The 27,943-nt window shown below is 40.7% G+C and overlaps 1 protein-coding gene across 1 annotated transcript in view; it reads right to left on the minus strand.

Annotated features, from left to right (window-relative positions):
* Nucleotides 1-27,943, minus strand: part of LRP1B (LDL receptor related protein 1B) — a gene marked incomplete at its 5' end in the record, with an annotated part of 5,941,474 nt that overhangs the window by 2,013,375 nt on the left and 3,900,156 nt on the right. The window contains one exon of the mRNA XM_044073672.1: nt 292-414. Within this exon, the coding sequence (XP_043929607.1) occupies nt 292-414 (123 nt within the window). The remainder of the gene's footprint in view (nt 1-291; nt 415-27,943) is intronic.

Consider the following 27,943-nt stretch of genomic DNA (forward strand, 5'->3'; position numbering starts at 1 on the left):
TGAGTAAGTTCAGGTTATATTGGTTAGGCTTGTAAGGGCTTGTAAGCCATTAGCCTAGTAATCTCCTATAAAACTACAAACCTATAAGAGACATGGTTATTCTCTTACTGGTCACTTAGATTTTCAAAACTTTAGCTGCTCATCTGGAAAGCCGCATATTAACCATACTATAAACAGATAGATTTGTATAGACTTAATTTCTCTATGAAGCAAGAAACATAATTATGTTTATGTTACCCACACACAGTGACTAATAATAATTTAATGACAGTTCAACATCAAAGTTTTTACCTTTAGGTCACTTCCATTCATGTTCATTCTATAAATTCTGCTGCCATTCGGTCTACTGGAATCAATCCAGTAAATAAAATCCTTTTTGTAATGAAAATCTACTGCAAGAACATTATTTAAGCCCTGTGAATAAACAAAAAAAAAAAAAAAAAAAAAAAGAAAAGAAAGTTCAGTGAGGCAGTCAAAACTAAATTATTCTACATATCCTGATATTTAATAAGTACAAAGCTGTTTTTTTCTTATTTTTAGGTTAATTTGTATTCTTACTGTGTGGAACACTCTGTTATATGATGCTTTAGAAATATTTCACATCACACTGGTCCCATAGATGCATGCAACTAACAAAATTTATTTGAGAGTTAAAAGTCTCTAAAGGGCAAATAAAACACATGCCTTTCTCGGTGCAGAAATGGAGTAAGTCAAAGCCTATTATCTATACAAAATGTCAGTTCCTAGTTTAGTAAATTATCTGTTTGCTTACCAGGAAAAAAATCACTGACTAGGTGCAGTGCACTCTAAACACATTATGACATTTATTGTACAGAAATGGGAAGAAAGAACATTGTGTTGTATCAGTGTTATCATTTCTTAGAAATGCTATATTTTCTACAGAACAATTTGTCCCCCTGAAAGGATTTGAGTGAGTTTTTTTAAAAAAAAAAAACCTTCACATAGTCACATAGTTTTACTACCTGAGTGCCAACAAGCAAATGACACAGCCTAGAATTGCTTGCAATGTTACAAATTGTGTAAATTGTTGAATATTTTCTGGTTTAAATATATGCATATACCTTCATAACCTAATGTCTAAGGTACTCCTACTGGATTAAGTAAACATCTAAAAAAATGGCAAATATATCTGACCTTCAGATTTTTTTTAACTTTGGAGTTACTGATAGATGTATGTTTTTAAATTATATACCCTTTGTAATTTGTTAGACATTTTTCAGTGACATTCTAATAATAAACATTTTGAAAAGAGTATATAAATGCACATGCCATACAACAGGATCAAAATATGCTTTATACCATCATGCAGTGTACAGTACACACTGTTTTCTGAGGATAACTTAAATACTTTTACAAAAGTATACTTATAATGGTCGTGTTTCTTTTGTATATTCATTCAAAGCTGCATTCCACAACCTGTATGCCAGGCACAAGTGCATTTGTATTTAATGGACCAGTAATCATGGTGAGTATTTTGGTGTACACAATATAGCTAGCTGCATCATAGGTTCATAGGTAGGTACTAGGCTATTGGCCCTAGAGCCTACGTAAGCCTAGCCAACAAGGTTCTCTGACTTTCGCCACCCAAGAAAGTTAAGTGATCCCCAGGGTGAATTTCCTATTTCTCATCCACTCATCAAAATTTTTCTTGAAGAGTGCTAATGAGAAACTTTGCTTGACATAGATAGGTAGCTTGCTCCAGAGTGTGGGAAATTTCTGGGACAGGAATCTATCCCTTCAGCATGTCCTGTTTATTGTGGTGATAAGGTTTATGTCCCTAGAGTGTGCATCTCGGAGGGACTGGGGTTTCTTTAGGTGTAGCATGGCCAAAAGCTGTGGGTTTGAAATAGCTTTATATGTTAGACAGAGATCATCTTGGAGTAGGCGATATGCTATGCAGTAAAGCTGGGGTTTTTTGAGACGGTCAGTGAAGGGCATCTGTTTGAGTCTCATAATCCTCTTTGTGAGGTACTTCTGTGGCCTTTCCAGCTGTTGCAGATGTCTTGTGAGGTACATTCCAAAAGGGACGTTGTACTCAATAATGGGTCTAATGAGAGCAGAGTAGAGGGGAACAATGACATCTTTTCTTTCCTGAATGAGAACCCTTTCGAGATGAGGTGTGGCACATAGAAGGACTTCCTGACTACTGTGATGATGTGATTATCAAAGGAGACACTACTGTCCACCTGAGTCCTAAGGTATCTTATCACTCCTTTGGCATTAAGTGGACTGCCGCCTATGTGATAATTCATGGGTACAGAGTTTTTTTCCAAAGGGGGTGACAATGCACTTTTTGGCATTGAGCTTGATGCCATGGCTCTGAAACCAGGCATTTGTCTCAGTAAGGCCCTTCTGTAGGATGTCCACATCATTTGGGGACTCGACTACGGCACCTACTTTGTAGTCATCTCTGAACTTAGTCAGCCAGTGGCCCTCTGTATTAGCCCATACTTCAGAGAAGTAGATACCAAACAGGAGAGAACCCAGGACTGAACCCTGTGGCACTCCACTTGTCACTGGTTAGAAGTCAGATTTAGAGTTTGCAACTTTCACAGTTTGGGTTCTGTCAGTGAGCCAGTTGGTGACTCATCTTGTGATGTATGGATTTATATCCACTTTAGTGAGTTTATCTATAATTTCAGAATGGGGGATGGTGTTGAAAGCCTTGGTGAGGTCAAGATAGGCTGTGTGAACTGCTTTACCCTTGTCTACAGCTTTGGTGACTGTTTCAAAGAAGTCAATCAGGTTCAGGAGGCATGATCTGCCTTTCACAAACCTGAACTGGGTGGGTTCCAGTATTTAGAGGTTACCAATGTCTTTGGTTATGAGGTCCATGGTGATACGTTCCATGGTCTTGCAGACCAGGCTGGTCAGGCTAATAGAGCGATAGTTTCTGGGGTCCATGTTGGCTCCCCCCTTTGTGGAGTGGTATAACTATTGCTGTGCACCATTCAATGGGTAAAAAGCCTGACGTGAGGCTATGACTGAACATGGTGCTTAGGTAGGGGGCCAGTTCATTCTGAAGTTTGTGTAGAATGCAGCCTGGGATGTTGTCCAGTCCTATGGATGCTGTGTTCTTGGCTTTGGAGAGTTTAGTTTTTACCTGCACAGTTGTGATTGCAGGAGCTCTGCATTCTTCCAGTATAGATATGCACCCTTTAGGGATGAGAGGGGGTAAAGTTACCACTCAACCTATCAGCTAGAATGCTGGCGATATCAGTTGGTTCTGTGAATTTTGTGCCATTGTGCTGTAACTCAGAGCAGATCTGGGCATTGCCACTGAGATTCTTGACATAGCTATAGAATGCTTTGTGGTTGTCCTAGGAATCAGTGGCAACCTTGATTTCATAGGTGGCTTTGGAGGATTTAATGAGGGATCTCAGCTTCTTACTAAGGTTGATCAGAGAGCCCCTCCACTCATGGGATTTTACTCTCTTTTGCAACAGTTTTTTCCTTCTGTTTTAGAGTTTGCTTATAGCAGGGGACCACCAGATTGGCTTCCTTTTTTTGGAGGATAGCGTCTTGGTTCTGTTGGGGATAGCATGATCCATGCAGTCGTGTAAGTGTTTATAGAGTGCATTCATGTAGGGTTCTGCAGTCATAACTGTATTGTCCATCTGCATGGGTGTCGTGACCTTTGCCACTTCTGTCTTAAGAAGGATGAAGTTGGCTTTGGAGAAATTTTTTACAGTGGTTTCATTAATGAGGGGTGGGGGCGATATGTGGATATCTATGGTGACTAGCTTATGGTTGGATCTGACCAATGAGGAGTTGACTTCAGGTGTGGAACACCAGTCACTCATGTTGGTAATGACTAGGTCTAGGATATTGTTGCCCCTGGTGGTGGTGCGGATAAGTTGATCCAAGGCACTGGAATTTATGAATTCTAGAAAGCATTGAGTGAAGGAGTTGGTACATGAGTAGTTTTCCCAGGTGGGGTAGTTGAAATCTCCCATTATTAAGGTGTTTGGTTGAACCCTATAATTTTCCAGTACATCAAGAGAAGAGGAGTGGGAATCCTGGGGCATGGTGGGGGATCTGTAGCAAGAGTTAGTTGCACTTGGATAATTTCAGATGCATTATGTTGGACAACTAGACTGGACGTGTGGATATCCTTAATGAATATGGACACACCTCCACCTTTGGTGTTCCGGTCCAAGTTAGATGGCCGAAAGGTATGGTATGAGTTATAGCGTAGTAATGCAGGTGTGCTCTCTTGAGCCTTGAACCAGGTTTCAGTCACTGTACAGATATCAATGTTCTCCATTTTGAGGAGTGCCTCGAATGAGTGCATTTTGAGGTTTAGACTTCTAGCACTGAGTAGCATTACCCTCAGTTTTTGCTTGCCTGTACCTGTTAGGGTGGTGGGTTTGTTATTTGAACCTTGCCTAAAAAAGGCACTATAGGGGCGGCAAGAGCCATACCCAGTATCCGGAATCCCACGGGCAACAGGTGTAGGTCATCTCTGGCAAAGCATTGTGGCCTATCGACCATGTCGTCCCAGGCAGATAGATACTGGATCCATTAGAATGACATCAGAACCTTAGCCAATCGTTGAAGTCAATCATTTTGTCCTTGTACTGCATTATCATTCTGGGCGAAGGTAGGATGCTACTCAGGGCTAGAGTCATACCTGCCTTGATTACAAGATCAGAGAGCTCTTCCATGTCTCTTTTCCTGTAGTCCAGGGAGGTATGTCTCAGGTCATTCACACCAATATGGACAATGACAGAGTCATAGTTGTACATGTTGTGGAGTGACCTGAGTGAGTGGGTTATGTGGCGGATCCTGGCACCCGACAGGCAGCTAACAGTAACCTTCTTGTTTAGTCTGGTGTATGGAACATCAGTGTGCCTGACTGTAGGGTCACCTATGACTAATGTGTTGAGTACGTTGTTTTGCCTTATGGGCTGTGGTTGAGTGGCACACTGAGTCTGTGGGTTATGTGTTTTTTGGGTTGTGTTGAGTGGTGGAGGTTGCCTGCATTTCCGCTTTGGCAGTCTCTGTTGCTTGGGAAGATTATTATTGACAGCCTCTGCAAATGTTTTAGTGTTTCTATGTGTGGGCTTTGGTGGTGTAGGTTTAGTGAGACTATGTGATGAGTGTGGTATGGTGCAAGTGTTAATGTTCTCCTCTTGACTGATGAGTTCAGTCTTGGATGGTGAGAGCTTTGCCTCCAATTTGGCTAGATAAGTGCATCTCTCACAGGTTGTAGTGTTGGGTGGTAGGAGTAGAGGGTTGTCTGTGTACATAAGGCAAGTGTTACATTGCCCCATGATGCCCAGATTAATCAGGAAGACAGGATAAAAACCCGGGAGCTGACCCTTGGACATGCCTGAATAAAAAACTATTTTCCTCTAGGCAAATGAGGAAAGTAAATACAAAAACTGTTTTCCTCTAGGTAATGAGGAAGGTCGAGTGCTGTAGTAATTTGTAGATATTTAATGCTTACAACAAGTACTGAGCAACTGCTGAGCTCGAAGAAGCAGATTCATGTGCTAAAACTAAATAAACTGTCTAGTTCTAAGGAAAAATTGAAGAGCAGACTTTATGGCGCCAGGAATAGTTTAATGGTAGCTAAACGGCACTGCGCAATGCGCAAAACCACGCAAACATGAGTTGTTAAAAAGATGAAAAGGATAGAAATAGCCCAAAATTGCCAATAAAACTACAGTTTCTGAGCTGAATCCACTCCTCCAGCAACAGATCGGCTGCTCCAAACCTTACCACTCTCACTGATGAACAGCTAAGCTTCCCTCTATCTTAGAAAGGTTTGGGCAGCACAGGATCTTACAAACAGCACAGAATTCAGGAAAATCTAAAAAATGGACTTTACTAGTTCTAGATAGTCAGGAAATAAGTAGAGGGTAGAATTTTTTTATTTTTTTGTTTTTTTTTAAAAAAGTTAAAGCAAATACAGCAATAAAAACACTTTTAACACAGAAAACAGGCTATTGCACTTGAGTGTGTAGCCCTTTACAGTTAAACAGGTGAAAAACACTTAATAAAATGATAATTTAAAGTGCAAACAGTATCAGATTTCAAAAACAGTTCAGGTAAGTAACAAAGTTAATAAAAAAACAGTCAGAATAATGCGGCTAGCAAAAACAAGCAATAAAAAGCAAAACTGAGGTATGTAATCCACTCAAAGTCTCATTTTCTCTCTCTGTTGCTGTTGGGCTCTGCAGGATACCCAGGCAGGCTTTTGCTAAGGTAATACAAGTGCAAAATCTGCCCAAGCATGGGTTTTTAAACAGAAAGATGAAAGGGATAGAAATAGCTCAAACGGCCAATAAAACTGCAGTTTCTCAGCTGAAACCACTCCTCCAGCAAAAGAAAAGCTGTTCCAAAGGTCAACACTCTCACGGATAAACAGAGAAGTTTCTCTTTATCTTAGAAAAGTCTGGGCAGCACAGGAACTTACAAACAGCCCAGAATTCAGCAAAATCTGAAAACTGGACTTTACTAGTTCTAGAAAGGAATGAAACAAGTAGAGGGATAGGATTTTTTAAGTTAAAGAAAATGCAGCAATAAAAACACTTTTAACACAAAAAAAGGCTATCGTACTTGAGTGTGTAGCCCTTTACAGTTAAACAGATGAAAAACACTTTTTAAGTGCAAACAGTATTAGATTTCAAAAACAGTTCAGATAAGTAACAAAGTTAATAAAAAAGTGTGCGGAATAATGAGGCTAGCAAAAACAAGCAATAAGAAGCAAAACAGAGGTTCAAAGTCTCCTTTTCTCTCTCTGCTGCTATAGGACTCTGCAGGACATCCAGGTAGGATCTTGCTGGGGTAATACAAGTGCAAAAAATGCACAAACATGGGTTTTTAAATAGAAAGATGAAAAGGATAGAAATAGCCCAAATGGCCAATAAAACTGCAGCTTCTGAGTTGAAACCACTCCTCCAGCAACAGATAGGCTGTTCCAAAGCTCACCACTCTCACTGATGAACAGAAAAGCCTCCCTCTATCTTAAAAAGGTCTGGGCAGCACAGGAACTTACAAACAGCCCAGAATTCAGCAAAATCTGAAAAACAGACTTTGATAGTTCTAGAAAGGCAGGAAACAAGTAGACAGATATGATTTTTTTAAAAGTTAAAGAAAATACAGCAATAAAAACACATTTAACACAGAAAACAGGCTATCACACTTGAGCGTGTAGCCCTTTACAGTTAAACAGATGAAAAGCACTTAAAAATTATAATTTAAAGTGCAAACATTATTAGATTTCAAAAACAGTTCAGATAAGTAGCAACGTTAATAAAAAAATGGGGAGAATAATGCGACTAGCAAAAACAAGCAATAAAAAGCAAAACAGAGGTACTTAATCCACTCAATGTCTCCTTTTCTTTCTCTGCTGCTGTAGGACTCTGCAGGACTCCCAGGCAGGCTCTTGCTGAGGTAATACAAGTGCAAAATCCAAGCAAACATGTTTTTTTAAACAGAAAGATGAAAGGGATAGAAATAGCCCCAAATGGCCAATAAAACTGCAGTTCCTGAGCTGAAGCCACTCCTCCAGCAACAGATAGGCTGTTTCAAAGCTCACCATTCTCAGTGATGAACAGAGAAGCCTCCCTCTATCTTAGAAAGGTCTGAGCAGCACAGGAACTTACAAATAGCCCAGAATTCAGCAAAATCTGAAAACCAGTTTTAACTAATTCTAGAAAGGTGGGAAACGACTAGAGGGATAGGATTTTTTTTAAGTTAAAGCAAATACAGCAATAAAAACACTTTTAACACAGAAAACAGGCTATTGCACTTGAGTATGTAGCCCTTTACAGTTAAATAGATGAAAAATACTTAAAACATGATAATTTAAAGTGCAAACAGTATTAGATTTCTAAAACAGTTCAGATAAGTAGCAATGTTAATATAAAAGTGGTCAGAATATTGCAGCTAGCAAAAACAAACAATAAAAAGCAAAGCAGAGGTACTTAATCTACTCAAAGTCTCTTTTTCTCTCTCTGGTGCTGTAGGACTTTGTGAAGATCCTGTGGAACACTACAAGGATGCTAAACGGATAAAAGAAGTAAAAGAAAGAATAGAAGTTTAAAGGTACTGGATATGAAATAGGATGAAGTATCAGCCAGAGAGGTTGAAACAAAGTTAAGAAAAGCCTCTAATTGGAAAACCCCAGGGCTAGATACAATACCTATCTTTTGGTTAAAAGTGTTAACATCTTTGCAAGAAGACTTAGCCATGAGTAAGAACTATTTATATGAGCACCCCAAACTGACACCAACCTGGCTAACAATAGGTAAACCAATGCTCCTACTTAAGAGTGAACCTGCAAGCTACCCCAAAAATTATAGACCAAGAACTCGCCTTCCAATGACACATAAACTATACACGTGAATTGATGCCGACAGAGTTTATAGTCATGTAGAAGAAAACTTAATTATGGCACTAGAACAAAAGGGCAATAAAAGAAAGCCATATGGAATAAAAGATCATTTATTGTTAAATAAAGTCATAGTGGACAACTGTAAACAGCGGAAGAATTTAAGTATGGCATGGATTGACTACAAAAAACATTTGATAGTATCCCACATTCATGGATAAAAGAGTGCTTAAAAGTGTATAAGATATACCTTATACTGACCGACTAAATCACAGTGACCATGAAACAATGGCACACAATTTTGCAACTAAGCCATGATAAAGGGCACATTGTTATCCCAGGGATAAAAATTCAAAGGGGGATATTCCAGGGTGACTCTCTGTCACTGTTGCTATTTTGCCTAGCCCTTAACCCATTAAGCTGTCTACTTAACATCTTAGGCCATAGCTACAATTTGGCTCCCAGAAAACAGCAAAGTCTAAAGACTTCTCATCTTCTCTTTATTGATGATTTAAAACTGTATAGCTCATCAGATGAGGAACTGAAAGCACAGCTGCAGGTTGTCAAAACCTTTTCAGATGATATTAGAATGTCATTTGGCCTTGATAAATGTGCAAATGCAACCTTTAAAGTAGGAAAACTGCAGCACCAGGAAAACATCAGTTTGGGACAAGAATATGATATAAAAGAACTTGAACAAGAGGGAGTGTATAAATACTATGGAATTGATGAAGAATCAACAATAAAGCATGAACAAATGTGAGTAAAACTTACTAAGGAATACTTTAGAAGACTTAAATTAATCATGAAAACAGCGTTGACATCTAAGAACAAAACTCAAACTAAAAATAAATTTGCTGTTCCTGTACTAACTTACATTTTTGGAGTGATTGATCGGTCCCAAAATGTGTTGGATAGATTAGATATTAAAACAGGAAGGCTGCTTCATGCTCCCCAAATGATCTATAAAAATCAGTGCATACCAAGATTATATATCCCCTGTTCCGAAGGAGGGATGGCCTTCCTTGAAATTGATTACATGTGTAGATCTGCAGTTGTGGGACTCCGCACATATCTGCTGACCTCACGAGACCCAAATGTAGTGAAAGTTTAGAAACATGAGGAGAATAAATTTAAGATGACTTCTCTGCTTAACCTAGCAGAAGCATTTTGGCGTCAGGCAGGAATGGAAATCAAACCAAATATATATAAAAATCAGGCAGCAACTGAATGTACCAAAAAACAAAAGAAAGAATATAAGGTGAAGGACCAGATGAAAAGGCAAGGAAATGTGGAAAATGTATAAATATAGTTGCAAGTATAGAAATCTTCTGGAAGAGCCTCATGTTGATTAGGAACTAATGCAGGAGTGGTTAAGGAGAAGTGAATTCCAATCAAGAGATGAAAGGTTAATACTGGTGGCCCAAGACAGTGGGCTACGTACACTCTGGTTTACTAAGTCCATTTAACACTTGGGAGAAACAGACACATTTAGGTCTACATCACATGGGATCACCCATTACCAACAGTTCAAAAGATAGATGTTAGAAAACTGGATATAGTGGTCCAAGAAAAGAAAACAAGAGTAACATTGATCACTGAAATCGCCACACCCAGTGACTACAGTGTCCTGTGTACAGAGAGACACAAAGTCATACAATATCAGAATTTTCAAGCAGAAACTAGAGCAATGTGGAAGAAAGATACCCAGATATTTCCGATAGTAGAAAGACTCATTTGACTGACACTCATTTCACCGAATGTTAAGCTATAGACATGATGTGGGTTTCCCTGTAGCTTTGACTTGATTGTGATAAAAATAATTACTGTAACTTACAGTGCTGACTGTCAGACTACTGATAGTCATGTAGAGAGTAGTGTTGCGGTGTTTCTAAATGTGAGTATGTCTCTTTACATTTTTATGGGCAGTATCTAAATTAATATGGTGGATGTTTTGTGCTTAACCAGCAGTAGTGGCAGGGTGTAGAGTACTGTAAAACAAGTAAAAGGTATATGCCTTTTTCCCCACTGTAGTGTAATCCTGGAGTTAGCATATAGAGTTAGGAGGGGTGTGTGGGGCACAGCCCCCCACACTGGGGGGGTGTGGGGGGTTTAGCCCCTCATCTAGTTTGGTTTTATATTGTCGGATTCTGTTAAGAGAGTAAGTAGCTTTTAAGTTCTGGAAAGAGTCATTGGTGTTGTCAGTGTGAAATGTAAAAATGTATGTATGTTGAAATTCAGTATTGTAAGCTGTCGGTGAAATAAGAGTCAGTCAAATGAGTTGTTGGTAATTTGACATTTAGATGATTTGTTCTCAGTCAAATGGAAGTTGGTCAAATGCGTTTTAGGTGAAGTGAAGTAGATTCAAATATATATATATATATATATATATATATATATATATATATATATATATATATATATATATATAATATGTATATATGGATTCACTTTATAATCTCGAATTACTGAAATCTCAAATTCAGTATCTCGAGACTATAAAGCTGAAAATTTAAAATACCGAAACCCCAAAAGTGTGTAATTCAAAATCGCGACTTTTAAACACACCCTACACCACACAAACACACATACACCTACCTCGCCACACTACAACAAACAAAACACAAATACAACACAAATACATGAACCTACCCTACATATAAGCAGGGGGGCAAGCCCCCCTGCACCACCCATGTGGGGGGCTGCAACCCCCACTCCCATGCTACTTATATATACTAACTCCAAGGTCACACTAAAAAGACAAAGACACTTAACTCACCACTACACACTCTACATTCCCCTTGCACAAACACATATCACATATGTACAAACACCACCATTCTCATCACTTACACACTCACACTCTTACCTACATACAGTAACCTACACCTACAACTTCCCAACACACTAACATACACTAAAATCCCTAACCAAAACCTTTAACATATAAACACTTACCTGAATCTCCAGCTATCCATTAACACAGCGCACCAAGAAAACCACTAATTTGACATTTCTGTATTCAGTTATGTGGACTTTCGTGCAACTGGGCTTTCGATATTTTAGTCTGGAGATACTGAAATTCAAGACTTTGGTATTTCGAGACTATGAAGTGCACCTCTATATATATATATATATATATATATATATATATATATATATATATATATATGTATAGAGAGAGAGAGAGATAGATATATATGTACACACACACATACATATACGCACACAGTCTCCTTTGCTTTCATACACACAGTCACACAAGATCACTCTCACTCTTCACTCTCTCACACACACACACACACACACACACACACACACACACACACACACACACACACACACACACACACACACACACACACACACACACACACACACGCACACACACACACACACACACACACACACACACACACACACACACACACACACACGCACGCACACACAATTTCTCGCACTCTCTTTTTTTTGTTTTACATTTTATGTATACTAAACAGCAGAACTGCTGCTTATCGAGTGTAAAGTAATGGCGGCTCAGCTGTTTTTGGCAGTCAGACTCTATGGCAGCTTGATAGGCTGCCATGAAGCAATGGACTCATTTGTCAGCAAGCATTACTTGTACATTAATACCTTGCTGGAGAAAGTTTGCTCTCCAGTCAGGGTGTTGATGTACACTTTGCCCATTCTCTATATGGGTGTTAATAACCTGAGACATGCCTCACTGGACTATATGAAAAGAGACATTATTGATCTCTCTGAATATATGTCTCAGTCAGGTATGTGGTTTACACTGAGTATCATTCTACCTTCACTAAAGACGATTCCACAGTACAAACAAATGATGACTGACCACCAACTGGCTTGGTTTCTAGTGTCTTTCCAGGGGGATTCAATAATTTCCAGCATTGAGGAACATGTTTAACAAACCACATTGCTTAGCTTTGCCAAGGATGGTCTGCACCTGTCTCTCCTAGGCTTCCTCATACATGATAAAACTTTATCCACCCCCTAAGACCCTTTTAGGCAATGCCAAATTGACAAACCTACTGATATAGCAAATACAACCCAAAGAAACCTAAAGATGTTACTGTTCAATGTTAGGAGCCAAAACAAGAAACTCCACACCATGGAAGAGCTTCTCACTAAGTAGAATATAGACATCTGTGCTGTTACCAAGACATGGTCAAATGCACAGACAGGGACAAAAGGTGGAGGTGTCTTGATCTACATTAGCAACAAGTATAACTCTAGGTTGGTGAAACAAGGCAATGTCCTGGAGTTTATCCATGTGCAAATCACCATAGATAAAGCTCCAAGCATATCTTATCAAGCTATAGGTCACCCTCTATGTTCCAAGAATCCAATAGCTTAACCTAGACTTACTGCAACAATTACCATTAAAAAATACCCTATTCATGCAAGACTAACTCTCTATAGACTGGGAAAAATACACTGCCTCATACACAGGCATAATGATTCCTGGACTTTATTTAAGCGAATACTCTTAACCAAATAGTGGATACATCCACCAGAGGTTCAAACATACTGGACCTGGTACTCAGAAATATGTGAGAGGGCTGCCTACCCCCCCCCACGTGTCATTTCCCCACTGGTGAGATCATGCCACAGAGTTGTTTCCTTTGAAATCAAAATCAACCAGGCACTCTCAGCAAACCCTGTAACAGTTAAGAATTATTCCAAAGCAAACTCCACTTTATTAAGTGATAGTTTGCCAAAATTCAGTACCTCTCCTAACCCCGAGTTCAAAGCAACGTATGTGGAATTTTTCACACAGATCTTTTATAACCAGAAAAATGGCTGTATAGAGGCTGATGTGCCTACTAGATTTAAGCCCAAAACAAACTCTAAAAATAAACCCAGATAGTGGAATCTTAATCTTAATAAGATATATAACGAAAGTTTAAAAAGTCATGGCTAAAAACAGAAAGAGTAACCCCCATAATGATGAGTTTTCTGAGTTACAATGTCACTGTGGGGGTTGCAAGGGCAGTTATATTTGGATACAGATACTCCTGGGATGAATGATATTATATTAATTTCTAGTTTGTTAATGTTGTAATGGAAAGGTGCCAAAGTGCTAATGTTGTGTGTTTTTAATGTTTTTTTTTTTTTTACTGTTGGATTTGTAGGTTTACTAACAATTTAAATGTGTTTTCTATCTTTGGCCACTTAATGGGAATGCTGCTATAAGTATTTAAGGTTTTAGAAGCAGGAAAGGGTTGTCTGATGAAGTTCTTGTATTACTTTTGTTGAAAAGCACTAACATTAAAGTGTGCCTGTTGACTGTGTTGGGGGCTTCGTTCTTTTGGAACTCTCTAATTAAACTGAACAAGAAAATAAGAGGAATAATTAAGTACAATATGGTCAATTTCAAGATTAAGATAGCCTCACATGATAAAGACAACCACAAGGCCATCTACAGCTATATCTGAAACCTTAAAGGCAGTACACAGCAGTGTGCCAAACTGGTTGTCAATTGCACCACCTTTAATGAGTAAAGCAACATAGTGAGTCTACTGGCTGACAAATTCAGTTGAAACTTCACTGCCCACTCCCACCTAACTTCCCCTATGAACTGCTTCTTAGCATAACCCCCAACTTTTAGTAGAGAGCAGGTCCTGGTGGCACTTGCTAAAGCCAAATACAAAGACTCAGTAGGCCCCGACACTATCTGGGTGCCTTCTAAATAACTTGAAACATGACCTATCAGGAGCACTTGAGTCACTTTTTAACTATAGTCTCAAAACAGGCTTTATACCATGAGAATGGAAGAATGCAACAGTTGTTTCACTTTACAAGAGTGGACTATCAACCAAGCAAGGACAGACTCGTTATTCTGACTAGTCTAAAATGGAAAGCTATGGAACACATTATCATGAAAATGACTGATAAAGACAGAGGCAAACTTCATACACTGCATCTAACTCAGTTTGGCTTTTTCAAGGGAATGTTATGCCTACTAAATCTGGAGGACTTCTTTGAGAAGATCACCAAGACAATGGATAAGGGTGAATTGGTGCATACCACATACCTGAACTAGGATAACACATTTGGTACAATACCCCACTTGGGGTTGACAAACTCACCATACTTGTCATAAATCCCATTATAACTCACTGGATTGCCAGTTGGCTCACAGAATTGACCTAGGAAGACAGGATTTATGAGACCACTTCCCCTGTAAGATCAGTCACCAGCTGAGTACCCCAGTGTTCCTTGCTGTGACCACTCCTATTTGGCATCTTCTTCTTAAAAGTAAAAGCAATATCAAGGACCTTTTGCTGACCAAGGTCACAGATGTCTGCAGATTGGGAGCTATCAGAGGTTACTCCCATGACAAAAACATCTTGCAAGAGGATTTATAATAGACAAATTACTGGTGGCAAGGTCTCCTACAGGTTACTGATGGTATATCTATGTCTGGCATACAAAGCATCCTTGGATCTGGTTCTGATGGACCTCTTATACAGTCACAAAATGATCAGCATCAAAATAATTGAAAACAAGGATTTAAATTTTGTTTGTGACATAAATAGGACAAGTTGGCAAGACAGCTATATATCTCAGAGTATCCTCATGCCATGGAGCATGCTCTCCATAGATGTGAAGCAGATATCTCAGCATATCCTCATGCCATGGAACATGTGCCCCATTGATGTGAAGCAGACATCTCAGTGTATCTGCATGCCATGGAACATGCTCCCCATTGACATGAAGCAGACATCTCAGCATATCCTCATGCCATGGAACATGCTCCCCATTGATGTGAAGCAGATATCTCAGCGTATCCTCATGCCATGGAACATGCTCCCCATTGACATGAAGCAGACATCTCAGAGTATCCTCATGCCATGGAACATGCTCCCCATTGATGTGAAGCAGCTATCTCAGCGTATCCTCATGCCATGGAACATGCGCCCCATTGATGTGAAGCAGACATCTCAGTGTATCCTCATGCCATGGAACATGCTCCCCACTGACGTGAAGCAGATATCTCAGAGTATCCTCATGCCATGGAACATACTCCCCATTGATGTGTAGCAGATATCTAAGTGTATCCTCATGCCATGGAACATGCTCCCCATTGACGTGAAGCAGACATCTCAGAGTATCCTCATGCCATGGAACATGCTCCCAATTGATGTGAAGCAGGTATCTCAGCATATCCTCATGCCATGGAACATGCTCCCCATTGATGTGAAGCAGATATCTCAGCATATCCTCATGCCATGGAACATGCTCCCCATTGATGTGAAGCAGGTATCTCAGCGTATCCTCATGCCATGGAACATGCGCCCCATTGATGTGAAGCAGATATCTCAGCGTATCCTCATGCCATGGAACATGCGCCCCATTGATGTGAAGCAGACATCTCAGTGTATCCTCATGCCATGGAACATGCTCCCCATTGATGTGAAGCAGACATCTCAGTGTATCCTCATGCCATGGAACATACTCCACATTGGTGTGAAGCAGACATCTCAGCGTATCCTCATGACATGGAGCATGCTCCCCATTGATGTGAAGCAGACTTCATCACTAACCCTATTCAAGTGTAACCTTGACCAGTGGATAGGAAATTGGAAATTTGCCCCAAGCCTGGCCCCCATGTCTCTAATAGACAGAAGTAATCTTTAGAAACTTCCTAACCTACCCCCTCCTAATAAATGCCCATGATACATAGGGACATAAATGGGTTGGGTTGTGCTGCTAGGAATATAAAGGCTCTTGTGGTCAGTAGCCTAATATATATATTTATGAACGTATAAACCTACGAACCTGGGAACATTCTAGTGACTGTTGCTGAGCGGCTCCTTTTTTTATTTGGCATTGGATCGAAATGGTAAATATGAATATTTAAAATTAATTTACTTTCTCTATAGTTTCACCTCACACATTTTAGCATGATTACAGTCATCTGTTTAGCTCATCATTTTCTTCAACTACTTATTTTGTTTCTGCAGGGTAACAGCTTTACAAGTTAGGTTTTTGGCTACATTCTGAGACAGCAAATTGGATTACTTTCCTCTGCTTTTTTTTTAATTCAGCTTTTTCCTTTTTCTCTTGCGCAGAGCAGTTTCCACCTGTTAATAATTTTTTCTGAATTCTTCAGGTCTTACATTAGCTTTAACAAATATCTCATTTGACATTTTATATATATATATATATATATATATATATATATATATATATATATATTTATTTATTTATTTATTTATATAGTTCCCCTTCAGAAGGTCAAATGGGTGAAATCTCGAAATGCATATGGTCGACACCATATGCTCGAAATTTTCTGAAGTTCGACCTTCTGAATGGGGATCGGCATACAGCGCAGAATGGGAGACTTCCCTTTCTGCTCTGTAGTGTGATCGAGGAGTTAGAATAAATAAGTAGTGTGGGGGGGTGCAGGTCAGCTTGCCCCCCTGCAGAAACACTGTTTTGTGCTTTCTTGCTTTTTTTTTTTCTTCCCATTTCAGAAGGTCAAGCTTCTGAAATTCGAGCATATGACTTCGGCCATATGCATTTCAAGATTTCAGCCGTTCGACCTTCTGAAAGGGAACTATATACATATATATATATATATATATATATATATATATATATATATATATATATATATATATAAGGTCTATAGCAGAACATCGAAGTACTAAAACTTTGAATGTTCTGCTATTGAACATTAGTCAGTGAACGCTAAAAATAGCGAAGCTGCAAAACAGCAAATTCTTTCCTCAGGAAAGAATTCGGTTGGCCGTTTCTGTGGCTTCGCTATTCTTAGCACTGTGGTGGAAAGTTACGGGTTGGGTTCAGGTAAGTGTGCGATTATTTGTACGTTAGGGTTAGGGGCGGGTTAAGTGAGTTAGGGTTAGGGCGCAGGTTAGTCGTGTGTGCGATAGTGACAGACTTTAGGGTTATGGGTGGTTTAAGTGAGTTACGGTTAGGGCGCGGGTTAGGTGAGTGTGCGATAGTGACGGACATTAGGGTTAGGGTTTAGGTTAAGGTAAGTGGGTAGATAGTAGTGTATGTTTAGTTTAGTGTAGCGTTAGATGTAGGAATTTAAGTGTATGTGTGTGGTTGCTGTTTGTTTGATGTGCTTGTGTTGTGTGTATGTGTTTCGGAGCAGCAAATGTTTTCCATGGGAAAAGAATTTGCTGTTCTGAATGTTCGATATTTTCATGTTTAGATGTTTTGGGGCCGATGAAATAACATTCGCTATTTTTATCTTTCGATAATGTGATATATATGTCTATAAATATATATATATATATATATATATATATATATATATATTTATTTCCTATTATTATTTATTTTTGACTGGGAAAGTCCGACTGGATGCATATCCATTCTCAGCGGAGGCCCAGAGATAAAAGCTACACAGATCAAATTACAAGCAAATATTAGGAGCATACAGAAGCATGCAAATTTACATAGATAATACAAACCTTAAAATTAACATAGTTACATAGTTACAAAGCTTAAAATGAACATGCTTACATAAAATGTGTACATCTTTTACAATTTTAGAATTGGATGAGAAAATACATAAGTAAGAGGAAATGCAGAATAACATACGTGGGTTAACTTTGTGTCTAGAAGTTGCATTGTTTTTACTTTATACAGTTGGAATGTGTCAAGGAAAAAGCAGGTGCAAAGATGTAGAAAGAAAGAAAATTATAAAAGGTTTGTAAAAGAGTGTGTTAGCAGTGTTTTAGTGCCTCTATCCGTACAGTTACTAGCTAAGGGGCCAGATGCAGAGGTACACTGAGAGGAAGCTAAAAGTTAAAAAAGCTGCAGTTCCTCTTAATGGTATAGCTGAAACAGAGAGCAAGAGAAAGGAGAAGAGGATGGTATGACTGGGGAGGTCAGTCTGGTGGAGAGCATGAACATATCCATGTGAGTTTTAGGTGTTCTTTGAGGAGTATTTTAGTGTAACCTTTGAGTCTCCTGAGGTAATAGCAGAAGTTAGGGCATTCCAAATTTTATCTATGTAATTAGGGAGGAGAGAGTCCCCTGCTGTGTTATTGCTTTTGGTGACCTTGATTAGCTTTTTATCACTAGAGCAAAGTTGCCTAGGATTAGTTTGTAGTTCTAGTAGACTAGCCAGTGCTAGAGTTTTATCAGGGAGTAATAGGAGTTTGTGGGCAAAGGAAAGGTGATGGAAGCTTAGGAGATTAGGGAATTCAAACCATTCAAGTTGTTTTAGGGAATGACAGTGGTGGGCTCAGTAGGGGGCACCAGTAGCATATTTGGCAATTTGATTGTAGCAGGTGTTGAGCTTGGCAATTTCAGTTTTGGGTAGGTTGGTGAAAATGGGTGAGGCATAGAATAGGGTGGAAAGGATGTGAGTTTGGGCAACAGTTATCCTGGCAGGTTTGGTTAGAAATGGTTTATTTTTGTATAGACTGCCTGTTTTTTTTCTGTGGATATTTTTAATGGTTTGATTTATACGCTGATCAAATTTGAGGTTGTTATCAATGGTCACACCTAGCAGTTTAGTATGAGTGTCTGGGAAGATGATAGTCCGATCCCTGGACACAATATTAAGTGGGCTGAGTATTGTGGTAGATTAGTTTGGTTTAAATAGCAACAGTTTGGTCTTTTTGGGATTTAGTATTAGGTTTTTTGGTAAGAAACCAGGTTTTGGTAGTCTGGAATACTTTCTGGTTGATAGATAGGAGTTTCTGAGGATCATTGGCTGAACAGACTAGTGCTGAGTCATCACCATAGTGAATAACAGTTGCATCTTGACATATGCTGTGAAGATTATTGGTGAAAATGGAGAATAGAAGGGACATAGAATGGACCCTTGTGGGACTCCTGTGGTGATGGGTAGCAGGGAGGATAGGTTGTTGTCCCATTGAACTGCTTGTTGTCTTCCTTGTAGATAGTTCTGAAACTAGGCTAATGCATGGTTAATAAGGCCGAGATCAGTATGGGATTGAAGTAGTTTATGATGGTTGACCATATCAAAGGCCTTTGACAAGTCCGATAATATGGCAGATGTTAGACTGCCTGTGTTTGTTTTGGTTGATGAGGTTTGTGAAAGAAAGTAGGGCAGTGGTGGTGTGGTAAGCAGGCTGAAATCCATGCTGGATAGGAGAGAGAAGTTGGTTGTTGAGTAGGTATGGCATAAGCTGGTGGTGTATACATTTTTCAAGTATTTTAGCTAGTACAGGATGGCTATGGGAGGGTGAGTTGATTGGCAGCCAACTGAAGGTATTCAGCAAGGATGCCATTAGCTGCCAGTGTAGTAGGTTTAAGTTTGATTAGCAACCTTTTGACATATGTAGTTGGTAGGGATGGGCTGAAATTGGAAGGTTGTTTTAGGTCTGTCTACAGGTATGGGGCAATTATTGGTGGTGGATGTGGGCTGTTGTTGAACAAGACTAGAGATAGTTTCTATAAGGTATTTGTTGAACATATCAGGTATATTTGTGATTTCGCTTGTGGAGGTAGGAGATGGGGTGAAGGGTTTGTCAGGGTGAAGTAGTTTATTTATTCCTGCCCAGAATTTTTGGGGGTTGTTTTGAGACCTGATTTGCAGCTGTATGAAATCATTCTTTTTATCCAGAACTGCTTTTTTTGTTTTGTTTCAAAGTTTTTGGAGTTGTTCTCTAGCTGCTGGGGTTTTTATGGCTCTCCATTGACTCCAGGCTCTGTCCCTTTGTGCTATTTTATTTTCATAGGTTCATAGGTTCATAGGTTCATACTAGGCTATCTGCCCAAGGGCATTTATAAGCCTAGCCCATAGTTATGTGGCTTTCGCCACCCCTTTAGTTTGAATAAAAACTATGCCTATCATTTTTCTGTGCCTCTGTCAAGCAGTGACACTGAAGTAATCCCTGGGGTATATCTGCGATCTCCCATCCATTGGTCAAGATTCCTCTTGAACAAGGCCAGCGAGGTGCCCTGCCTCACATGTACCGGGATTTTGTTCCACAGCATAGGGAGTCTCTGGGTGATGAATCTGTCCCTCCAGCACGTTCTATTTATAACCGTGTCAAGGTTTAAGTCTCCCGCCCTTGTGGTTCTGAGGATCTAGATTTTTGAGGTGAAGCATATTCATCAAATCTGGGTTTGACATGGCCTTATATGTCAGGCACAGGTCACCTCTGAGCAAGCGGTATGAGACTGAATAAAGCTGGAGTTCTTTCAGTCGGGCAGCATAAGACATATTTTGAGACCCTTTATCCTTTTGGTGAGGAACTTTTGGGGCCTTTCAAGCTGCATCAGGTGTCTGGTCAGATACATTCGACGGGCATTGTACTCAATCATAGGTCTAATGAGTGATGAGTACAGGGGACGATGACCTCCCTTGATCTAGATGTGAATCCCTTCATGATCAGGTGGGCGATATAGAAGGTTTTCCTAACTACTTTAGCAACATGAGTGTCAAACGGAAGACTACTGTCAACTTGGGTCCCCAGATCCCTGATGACTTTTTCTGTGCTCAGTCGATTGTCGCCTATATGGTAGCTAAGGGGTAACCTTGTTTTTCCCGAAGGGTATGACTATGCATTTTTGGCGTTTAACTTCAGGCCATGGCTCTGGCACCAGTTATCCGTTTCTGTGAGGCCCTTCTGGAGGATATCTGTGTCAGATGTGTTTTCGACTATGGCGCCCAGTTTGCAGTCATCTGCAAACTTTGTCAGCCATAACCCTCCTGTGTTTGCTTGTACTTCAGAAAAGTAGATGCGAACAAGAGTGGACCCAGGACTGAGCCCTGTGGGACACCACTTGTGACAGGCTTTGAGTCTGACATGGCTCCAGCAACTCTGACCCTGTGGGTTCTGTCACTTAGCCAGTTTGCAACCCATCTTGTGATGTATGGGTTTACATTCAAGCTGATGAGTTTTCGATGATACCTGAGTGGGGTATTGTGTCAAGGCCTTTGCCAGGTCGAGGTAGGCTGTATGGACTGCCTTTCCCTCATCAATGGCCTTGGTGACTGTCTCGAAAAGTCAACCAAGTTTAAGAGGCAGGATCTGCCTTTGACAAAGCTAAACTGGGTTGGATCCAAAGTCTGCAAGTTCCCTATGTCTTTATTTATGAGTTCCATTATGATCCTCTCCATGGCTTTGCAGATAAGGCTTGTCAAGCTAATGGGGTGGTAATTTCCAGGGTCTGTGGAGGCACCGCCCTTATGAAGTGGGACCACAGTCGCAGCGCCACTCCTTGGGTAATGATCCTGAGGTGAGGCTAAGATTAAACAGCTGTCCTAACTGTGGGTTTAATTCCTCGTTGAGTTCATGAAGCACACAGCCGGGGACACCATCCGGTCCCATGGATGCTGTGTTGTTTGCCTTAGTGAGGGCAGTTTTCACCTGGGCGTTGGAGATGTTTGGGGGGCTACAATCCTCTGGAATAGATATCTCTCCTTTTGGGGAGTTTGCACTGAACCTGTCAGCCAGTATGTTAGCAATGTGTGTAGGTTCAGTAATTTTCACATCATTTGAACTAATTCTGAGCATATCTGGGAGTTTCCTCCTAGGTTTCTAACATAGCTAAAGAAGGCCTTATGATTGTCTTTAGAGTCTTGGCGATTTTTCTCTCAAAATTTGCCTTGGATGATTTTATGAGAGCTCTTAGTTTTTACTTATAATGATCAAAGGTGTCTTACCTTTCAAGGATTTTGCTCTATCTTGTAGTAGCTTCCTCCTTTTGTTGTAGAGCTTGTTTATGGCTGGGGTCCACCAGACTGGACGCTTGCCTTTGGTACAGAGAGTCTTAGTTTTGTTTGGGATTGCCTGATCCATGCAGTCCTGTAGGTGCTGGTAGAAGGCATTTGTAAGTGATTCAGCGGTTTGAGTAATGTTTACCACTGGCTCAGGGAAAAACAAGGTTACCTAGCTACCAAATAGGTGGCAATCCACTGAGCACAGAAGAAGTTATCAGGGACCTGGGGACCCAGGTTGATAGTAATCTGTCATTCGACACCCATGTAGCTAAAGTAGTTAGGAAGACCTTCTACATTGCCCACCTTATCATGAAGGGATTCTCATCTAGATCAAGGAGGTAATAGTCACCCTATACTCATCACTCATCAGACCAATGATTGAGTACAATGCCCCATTCGGAATGTATCTGACCCGTCACTTGCAGCAGCTGGAGAGGCCACAAAAGTTCCTCACCAAAAGGATAAAGGGTCTCAAACATCTGTCCTATGCTGCCCGACTGAAAGAACTCCAGCTCTATTCAGTCGCTTACCGCTTGCTCAGAGGTGACCTTTGCCTAACATACAAGGCCATGTCAAACCCAGATTTGATGAATATGCTTCACCTCAAAAAATCTAGATCCGTCAGAGCCACAAGGGCGGGAGACTTAAACCTCGACACGGCTATTAATAGGACGTGCTGGAGGGATAGATTCATCACCCAAAGTATATGTGAGGCAGAGCACCTCGCTGGCCTTGTTCAAGAGAAATCTTGACCAATGGATGGGAGATCGCAGATATACCCCAGGGATTACCTCAGTGTCACTGCTCGACAGAGGCACAGCAAAATAATGGGTATAGTTCCCCATACTAAAGGGGTGGCGTAAGCCACAAAACTATGGGCTAGGCTTGTAAATGCCCTCGGGCAGATAGCCTAGTATGAACCTATGAACCTATGAACCTATGAACAGACTAGTGCTGAGTCATCACCATAGTGAATAACAGTTGCATCTTGACATATGCTGTGAAGATTATTGGTGAAAATGGAGAATAGAAGGGACATAGAATGGACCCTTGTTGGGACTCCTGTGGTGATGGGTAGCAGGGAGGATAGGTTGTTGTCCCATTGAACTGCTTGTTGTCTTCCTTGTAGATAGTTCTGAAACTAGGCTAATGCATGGTTAATAAGGCCAAGATCAGTATGGGATTGAAGTAGTTTATGATGGTTGACCATATCAAAGGCCTTTGACAAGTCCGATAATATGGCAGATGTTAGACTGCCTGTGTTTGTTTTGGTTGATGAGGTTTGTGAAAGAACGTAGGGCAGTGGTGGTGTGGTAAGCAGGCTGAAATCCATGCTGGATAGGAGAGAGAAGTTGGCTGTTGAGTAGGTATGGCATAAGCTGGTGGTGTATACATTTTTCAAGTATTTTAGCTAGTACAGGATGGCTATGGGAGGGTGAGTTGATTGGCAGCCATCTGAAGGTATTCAGCAAGGATGCCATTAGCTGCCAGTGTAGTAGGTTTAAGTTTGATTAGCAACCTTTTGACATATGTAGTTGGTAGGGATGGGCTGAAATTGGAAGGTTGTTTTAGGTCTGTCTACAGGTATGGGGCAATTATTGGTGGTGGATGTGGGCTGTTGTTGAACAAGACTAGAGATAGTTTCTATAAGGTATTTGTTGAACATATCAGGTATATTTGTGATTTCGCTTGTGGAGGTAGGAGATGGGGTGAAGGGTTTGTCAGGGTGAAGTAGTTTATTTATTCCTGCCCAGAATTTTTGGGGGTTGTTTTGAGACCTGATTTGCAGCTGTATGAAATCATTCTTTTTATCCAGAACTGCTTTTTTTGTTTTGTTTCAAAGTTTTTGGAGTTGTTCTCTAGCTGCTGGGGTTTTTATGGCTCTCCATTGACTCCAGGCTCTGTCCCTTTGTGCTATTTTATTTTCAGTCTCTTTGGTAATCCAGTGGGCTGTTTTCACTTTCAGTTTTGTGGTTCAGGTTGGAGCAAGAGCTTTTAGGATTTCTAGGAAAGTGTTATTAAACTGGGTTACTGCTTCTTCTAGGGATAGTACTTTTAGTGTATTTCTGTTATGGTGCTTTACCTCAAGTTTGAATGTGTTATGGTTGAAGCTGTTTTTGTTCTGTTTAGTTTGTAATAGGGGGTAGGGTTGACCTGAGTTTTGAATTTTAGGTAAGAAGGTGGGTTGGTGGCCACTAAGGGTATCTGGAAGGACACATGCTTGGTAAGAGGTGTTGGTCTTATTTAAGATCCAGTCTAGGAGGCTTTCTTTGATTTTTGCATTTCCTAGTCTAGTGTTTGGTTGGATGACCTAAGAGAACCTATAGAGGTTAATGTATTTGGTGGGGTTTATAGATGAACATGTATTCCAGTCTATATTAAAGTCACTGAGGATGATAATTTCCTGAGGCACGCTTTGACTTGTCCATTGTAAGAAGGTTTCTAGGGAGGGAATATTGCTACCTGGGGGTCTGTAGCATGTGATAATATTGATTGATATTTTGTTGCTAAGTTTGAGTTTAGCTAGGAGAAGTTCACAATTATTGAAGGGAGGTATTTGAGGATTAATTTAATAGTGGTTATTTTTAGGTTGTTTTAATAAAGTAATGCTACCCCACCCCCTTTTAGACAGTTGTGGCATAGTATGTTGTATCCAGTAGGGAGGAACTCATCATCAGCTGTTGTGGGCTTTAACCAGGTTTCAGTTAGACAAAGTATGTCAGGGGAGCAGGTGGATAGCAATCCATGCAGTAAGTGTACCTTATTGTTAATGCTCTGTATATTAAAACTCAGTGTTAATAGGCTGGTTTTTGGTCTAGTAATGGGCAATTGACTTGAGAAGAGGGATGAATTAACTGTGGTAGTTTATATGGGGTTAAGCACTGGGTTTGGGTGTATATCGCCTGCCAGGATCAGCTGGCGGTTTATAAGGCGTAAGAGTTTGGTGAGTTTAGTTAGGATGGCAATAGACTTGTTTGTAGTAGGCTTAGAGATAGTGGAGGCTGTAGTGAGGGGTATGAGGAATATGAGTGGAGGTATGTTTTGTTTGGGCTGCATAGGTAGTATTAAGTGTGGTATGGTAGGAGGTGTGGTAGTGTGCTAAAGGTAGGATAAGGAGGATAGTGAGAGTGCTTGTAAGGATAGTGGTTAACCTATGACCATGTGAGGGTATCATAATTGAAGGTGGGAAGTATGTGGGTGGGAGTAAGTGAGGGATAGGTTAATGAAGAGGGATTTTCTAATGTATGATTGGTTGAAGCTTTGCTTAGCTTTTAATTAAAATAGGCAAGAAAAGTTAATTCGGTTACAGGAGTTCACCCCACCTCCTGCATCTTAAGTTACACATGCAAGAACAAGCAACAAAGAATGCCACCGATAAAGATAAGTGAAGCTATGAGTCACCAGTTAGATGATAATAGGATAAAGGCTGTGGCAGTCAGGAGTCTTTTTAGAAGCCCCCTCCCTAAACTGAAAAATAAACAAAACTTTAAGAGAAACACTGTGTGTGTGTGTGTGTGTGTGTGTGTGTGTGTGTGTGTGTGTGTGTGTGTGTGTGTGTGTGTGTGTGTGTGTGTGTGTGTGCATGCTTGCGTGTGTGTGTATACCTACTGAATCTTTAGCACTTAGCTGAAACATTTCAGGTTAAGACTTCAAAGTATTGTTTTAATGCATCTGAACTGTTTTTGATGTCCTGTGTAGCACATAGGTTCATAGGTTGGTACTAGGCTATCTGCCCGAAGGCATTTATAAGCCTACCCAGTATGTGTTGGCTTTTGCAGCCCCTTAGATTAGTTCCCTGTGCCTCTGTCCAGCAGAGCCACTGAAGTGATCCCCGAGGTAAACTTTCTGTTTCCCATCCATTTGTCAAGGTTTCTTTTGAAGAGTGTTAGTGAGGAGCTCTGCCTAATGTAGATTGGGATCTTGTTCCAAACCATGGGAAATCTCTGGGACAGGAATCTATCCCTCCAGCACACCCTATTTATTGTTGTGTTGAGGTTTAGATCCCTAGAGCATGTGGCTCGAGGGAATAAGGTTTTCTTTAGGTGGAGCATGTCCATCAATTCTGGGTTGGACATGGCACTGTATGTCAGGCAGAGATCACCTCTGAGTAGGCAGTATGCAACCGAGTACAACTGGAGTTTCTTTAGTCGAGCTGCATAGGGCATCTGTTTGAAGCCAATGATCCTCTTGGTGAGGTACTTCTGTGGTCTTGCCACCTGTTGCAGGTGTCTTGTAAGGTACATCCCAAATGGGGCATTGTACTCTATGATGGGTCTGAGGGGTGATGAGTAGAGGGGCACAATGACGTCTTTTGATCTGGATGCAAACCCTTTTGTGATTAGGTGGGCCATGTAGTAGGATTTTCTAACTACTTTGCCAATGTGATTATCAAAGGTGAGATTACTATCTACGTGGGTCCCCAGATCCTTTATTACGTCTTCCGTATTTAGGGACTTCCACCTATGTGGTAGCTTGTGGGTACTTTGTTTTTTCCAAAGGAGATAACTATGCACTTTTAGCATTTAGCTTGAGACCATGATTTTGACACCCAGTATCCGTCTCAGTGAGACCCTTTTGGAGGATGTCTGTGTTAGCCAGAGAGTCAATTATAGCCCCTAGTTTGCAGTCATCTGCAAACTTGGTCAGCCATAGTCCTCTTGAGCTTGCCTGTGCCTCTGAGAAGTATATGCCGAACAGGAGGGGTCCTAGGACTGAGCTCTGGGGAACGCCACTTGTAACCGGTTTACAGTTGGACCTAGCACCCGCAACTCTCACCATGTGAGTTCTGTCCGTGAGCCAGTTGGCAACCCATCTTGTGACGTAGGGGTTTATGTTCAGGCTGATGAGCTTGTCTATAATACCAGAATGGGGAATGGTGTTGAAGGCCTTTGCGAGGTCTAGGTAGGCTGTGTATACCACCTTTCCCCTTGTCTATAGCCTTGGTAACTGTCTCAAAGAAGTCCACCAGGTTTAGGAGGCATGATCTTCCCTTAACAAAGCCAAACTTGGTAGGGTCCATTGTTTGAAGGCTCTCAAAGTCTCTGTTAATGATTTGCATGATGATGCGCTCCATAGCCTTGCAGACTAAGCTAGTCAGGCTTATAGGGCAATAGTTCCTGGGGTCTGTTGTGGTTCCACCTTTGTGGAGTGGAATAACTGTTGTTGTGTGCCACTCTATGGGTATATAGCCTGTGGAGAGGCTGAGTTTGAACAGTGTGCTTATGTGAAGGGTTAGTTTGTCTTTGAGCTCGTGTAGGATGCAGCCTGGGACACCGTCTGGTCCCATTGATGCTGTGTTTTTGGCTTTGGAGAGGGCTGTTTTAACCTGAGAGTCTGTGATTTCAGGGACTCTACATTCTCCTGGTATGGTTATGGGCCCTTTTGGGATGAGAGTGGGGTGAAGTTTGCACTGAACCTGTCTGCCAGGATGTTGGCGATATCAGTTGGTTCAGTGTATTTTGTGCCATTCTGTACTAATTCCAAGCAGATCCGAGCATTGCCACTTAGATTCTTGATATAGCTAAAGAATGCCTTGTGGTTATCTTTGGAGTCCTTGGCAATTTTACTTTTAAAGCTCGCCTTGGATGATTTTATGAGAGATCATAGTTTCTTGCTGATACTGATCAGGGATGTCTTCCCTTCTTGGGATTTTACTCTTTTCTGTACTAGTTTCCTCCTTCTATTGTATGGCTTGTTTATGGCAGGAGTCCACCAGACTGGTTTCCTTTTCTTGTAGGAGTGAGTCTTGGTTTTGCTTAGGGTGGCATGATCCATGCATTCTTGTAGCTGTCTGTAGAATGCATTAGTAAAGGATTTTGCAGCTTGGCCAGTGTTATCCTTCATCATGGGGGCTTTGAAACTTTTCACATCGA

This window comes from Protopterus annectens, chromosome 6.part0, assembly GCF_019279795.1.
Source record: "Protopterus annectens isolate FY-2018-M chromosome 6.part0, PAN1.0, whole genome shotgun sequence".
Taxonomy (NCBI): Eukaryota; Metazoa; Chordata; order Ceratodontiformes; family Protopteridae; genus Protopterus; species Protopterus annectens.